Source organism: Penaeus vannamei, chromosome 40 (genome assembly GCF_042767895.1).
Source record: "Penaeus vannamei isolate JL-2024 chromosome 40, ASM4276789v1, whole genome shotgun sequence".
NCBI classification, from domain to species: Eukaryota; Metazoa; Arthropoda; class Malacostraca; order Decapoda; family Penaeidae; genus Penaeus; species Penaeus vannamei.
Genome location: NC_091588.1, coordinates 18537878 through 18542877, shown reverse-complemented (window position 1 = coordinate 18542877; position 5000 = coordinate 18537878). Strand labels below are relative to the sequence as shown.

The window sequence follows — 5000 nt, the reverse complement described above, 5'->3', positions numbered from 1 at the left end:
TGAAACTACAAACCGTAAAAAGCTGAACACTGGGGCAAAGGAACCAAACATCCCTGTGATCTGAAGATGCCTTTGAACTTCTTCCTCTTTTACGTAGAGATCCCGTTTGGCTTCTGTTACAGTCACGTTTTCTGTCTCGTGCGCCCAGGTGTCTCCATGCCCTCCCAAACGGCATCAAAACCTTCATTGTGCCTTTAAAGCATTTTTATAATTTAGCATACATAACCATTTTACTTCAGTTGCTATTCATTGTCTTCATTTATCTATTTTTCGTTAGATTTTTTTTTCTGTAACTTTCCATATGACACGCAGGAGCGACACACACATACATACATGCATACATACATGCATAAATACATACATACATACATACATACATACATACATACATACATACATACATACATACATACATACATACATACATACATACATACAAAAATACATATATACATACATAAATACATACATACATACTTACATACATAAATACATTTATATACATACATGCATACAAAAATACATACATACATACATATCAACGAAGGAGCGAGAGACCTACTTTGAAGACCTCTAACCAAGAGTCTAGGGGCACAGTGCTTAGCTCCGAGAGTTATTTGTAAGAACGAAAAACCAAATTACTGGAGTTACAGTGAATCCGGCATCTGTGGCCAGTGGGTTACCTATGGGCCAATAACCACGATCACTGAATTACAGAAACGCCAATAACCAAGACGGATAGGTAACAGAGAGTCATTCCCTAGCAATGGGTAACAGAGACGGCAGCGACCTTTAACAATTTACCTTTTGTTGACAGTCTGACCGTCTATTGCCTCTTAGCCTTATCCGTGGCGCAGAAGATGCCCGGTTTGCTGTGACGTGTAGGCTTCATAGAGAGTGAATTGTAAATAAAACGACTATAGCGAAGGCCTATAATCTGTACATTTATCCACAGGTCTTGAAGAAACAATATTCTTGTTCTTCCGTTTGTTATTTTACCTAAGAACTGCTGTGGCGTGTTATATCTGCCTTCGTTCTTCAACGGGGATGGAGGAGTCTCTTCATTAAGCCTGTTTCCAGATGTTTCCCCATAATCCAACTGCCTCTTAATGATTTGTTCTTCTGCAAGGACGGGTCTCCGTGTGTCCGGAAGGGAAGATTGATCCTTATTGACTTAGGGGCAGTAATTAGAAGAAATGGTTAATGGTTAAAATGTTTAAATGTCCTAGGCATCGATGATCACGTGACTAAAATGCGGTATTGCATTATTCCATCTTTCATGTAGGACTATGTTAAAGTATTGTGGCGAAACGGTCAAGAAGAAGTTGCAATTAAGATAGACTGTGTTAGATGTCAAAGGTTGTAGAGCGTTGCAGGATAGTATGGCAGTGAAAAGAGTAAAGGGGGAGAAGCAGATAACGGTGGGGCTTTGTAGAGGGGAAGGGGCTAAGGGTATGGGCGATTCGATCAAATAGAGTATCTACGTCTCTGAGGAAGGGAGAGTAACGCTGTAAGAGGAAAAATGCAAGAGTAATTATGAAAGAGTTAACTAGTTATATGTGTAGGAATGGTAGAGAAGTAGGAGACGAATCCAGAGAATGGGACAAGGGAATGATTAGAAGATAGCCAAGCCCAATGTTCCCTATTTATACATTTATTTATTTATTTATTATTTTTTTATGATCACATTGTTTCTAAGCTGTAAATTACTGGTCAACCCAAGTATTAAGTAACTTTTTCCCTTTTTTTTATTTTCTTTGTTTTGTTCTGTTTTACTATTTTTTCGGAGTCCCTTTGTTTTGTTTTCTTTTCTTTCATAGTTTCTGGCCGCCGCTAGTCAGTCGAGCGAACCCGCTGCCAGACGTAAGAGAACTGGACTGAAAGTGTGGAATAACTTGCATACGTCACTCCAGCCCTAACACGCTATGCTTAGAATCTTGAAGTGAAAATAAATAGATTAACAACAGAGGCCATTTTGATGAACGGATTAGGGAGTGAAAAGGGGAATTAAGGGAAAGGGGGTAAGGGAGAGACAGAGGGAGGAGATGGAAACGAAGGTAAGTGAAGGGAAGGGAAGGGAGTAAAGTTGACTTCCCAGGTATTCTTAAGCATGGCGACAGCATGGTATTTCTTGTATTACAATAAAGAAATTTTGAACAGTGACTTAAAAAAACGAAATGGTAAAAAAGGTAATAATAAAGTATCTGACTCCAGCCTCTGAATCACAATAGACTTGAGTCTTATGGATTTTGTTTTTAATTATGTTTTTTTTTCTATATTCCTTCAACAATGAATGCTCGATTTACCTCTGTTACTTTACATTGATGCTTGTGTTCTATTGTTTGTTGTTGTTATAGATAGATAGAGAGATAGGTAGATAGATAGATAGATAGATAGATAGATAGATAGGTAGGTAGGTAGATAGATAGATAGATAGATAGATAGATAGATAGATAGATCGATAGATAGATTTTTTTAGTTCTGAAATAAAGATTGTGATAATTTTTCCTCTCTCTCAGGGAGAGATTAAGTCTCTTCAAATGAATTCAACTTTTTAGAAATAATGTGAAAGAAAACTAAAAAAAAAAAAAAAAAAAAAAAAAAAACATACCAGTGACTCTATTAGTTTAAATGAAACAGTTTTAAACATATTTACTGAACATGTTCCAGCCGCAGAAAAAATCCATATCTTTTAGTTCAGATAAGTGTTCACTCGTGTTCATACTAATGATTTAGAATGATTAATTTTGTTTGTCATGTTATTGCAATTTTTAAAGTGTGTTGCTATGTTTTGCAGAATAAAATACTTGTCTTTGTTATAGAGACACAGACTTACAAATTTGATATATTTATAAAAGAGATTTTTTTGTGACTACTCTTTTTCACCACTTTATTATATCCATTGTTGAATTAAATACAGACAAGCAAACAAATGAGTACATACACGCAAAAATACGCGTGTATATATAAACATTTACTCAATTACGCACACATATAAACACACTCACATAAATACACGCGCACACACACACACACACACTCACTCACTCACGCACAATCACGCACACACACACTCACTCACTCACGCACAAGCACAAGCATGCACACACACACGCAAACACTCACACTCACAAACACTCACACATACACATACAAACAAACACACCAGACATACCCCTCCACGAACGTACATACGGGACGTAAATCTGTATTTAAACATCTGTATAAAATGTGTACGAAAATCTGTATAAAAATCAGTAAAAAAAATCTGTATAAAATCAGTATACAAATCTGTATTAAAAATCTGTATGAAAATCAGTATAAAAATGTGTTTTAAAGATGTGCATTAAAATCTGTACGGAAATCTGTATTAAAAATCTGTATGGAAATCTGTATTTAAAAATCTGTATGGAAATCTGTATTAAAAATCTGTATGGAAATCTGTATTAAAAATCTGTATGGAAATCTGTATTAAAAATCTGTATGGAAATCTGTATAAATCTGTCATTTCTTCTTTTCCCTTTCAGTCGAGGACATGATCCGGGAAGTAGACATCGACGGAGATGGACGCATCGACTTCGAGGGTGAGTGGAAGGAAAGAAAGGGAATGGGAGGGAAGGAAGAGAAAGAAGGAGAATGGAGGGAAGGAAAAGAGAGAGGGCGGTAGAGAAAGAGAGAGGGGAGGGGGGAGGGAGAGACAGACAGAAGAGAGTAGACAGAAAGTGGGGAAAGAAACATATAGAGAGAGAGCGAATGGTAAGAGAGAGAGAGAGAGAGACAGAGACAGAGACAGAGACAGAGACAGACAGAGAGAGACAGACAGACAGACACAAAGAGACTGAGAGATAGCCAGATAGATTGACAGTGAAAAGGAGAGAGATAGGGATAGAGAGAGAGAAAGGGGACTGACTGAATAGATTGGTAGGGAAACAGAGAGAGAGAGAGAGAAAGACTGGTTGACTGACTGAGACACACAGACAGATAGATGAATAGAATAATAGTGAAATAGATAGGGAAAAAGAGAGAAAGAGAGAGGGGGAGAGAGAGATAGAGAGAGAAAGAAAGAAAGAAAGAAAGAGAGAGAAAGAAAGAAAGAAGGAGAGAGAGAGAGAGAGAGGGGGGGGGGGAAGGAGAGAAAGAGAGATGGTGGAGGGGAGAAATAGAGAGAGACACCGAGACTGAAAGATAGATAGACAGAGAAAGAGAGAGAGAGAGTCAGGTAAACAAATGACTAGACTGATAGTGAAACAGAGAGAGAATAAGAACCTATTAAGCTCCTACATGAGGTACTGATGGGGAGAGTGACACTTGTAAATGGCTTTACTTCTTATATCATAGAGTATGCACACAAATAGCTCAGAGCAAGCCACGTGGTTCCACCTTGTACTCTAATAATAAAAAAACCAAGCTTCCCACCATGACATCTACTTCCCCTGGCTTGGGTCACAGCCGGCTATATAAGGGCACCGTCGATGTGACCAAATCTCATTCACCCAGCCAGAGAGAAGCCAGAAGCAGACAGACAGGGAAGAGCCTCACCATGTTCCAGCTTCCAGCCTGGAGCCACTCCAGCGCTGTCCAGTCTCGTGTCGAGTATCCATTCAACTTGTGCGCATACTCTAAGAAATAAAGAGGAAAACCATATGCAAGTATCACTCTACCCACTAGTACCTCACATAGATTTATAGTGGTGGCAGCGGTGGGATGCTTGCCTTGGTTTATAATCAGAACACAAGCAGGGCATGAAACCACGTGCCTTGGTCTGTGAGCTTGTATGCAGTATACTATATATATATAGAAAGAGAGGGAGGGAGACAGGCAGATAGATGAATAGTTTGTTAGTGAAACAGAGAGACAGACTGACAGACGGATAGATAGGTGAATAAAATTATTGCAGAACAGAGAGAGAGTTAGAGAGGGGAGAGAAAGTGAAAGAGAGGGACAATCAGACACTGACTGAGAGAGAGTAGACAGAAAGTGAGGGGAAGAAAAAGAGGAAA

General features: G+C 38.6%; 1 protein-coding gene across 1 annotated transcript in view; it reads left to right on the top strand.

The window, feature by feature from the left end:
* LOC113817058 (uncharacterized) overlaps positions 1–5000 on the top strand; it is a 111468-nt gene that overhangs the window by 104659 nt on the left and 1809 nt on the right. Inside the window, exon 6 of the mRNA XM_070117517.1 lies at positions 3528–3584. Coding sequence (XP_069973618.1) covers positions 3528–3584 — 57 coding nt within the window. The remainder of the gene's footprint in view (positions 1–3527; positions 3585–5000) is intronic.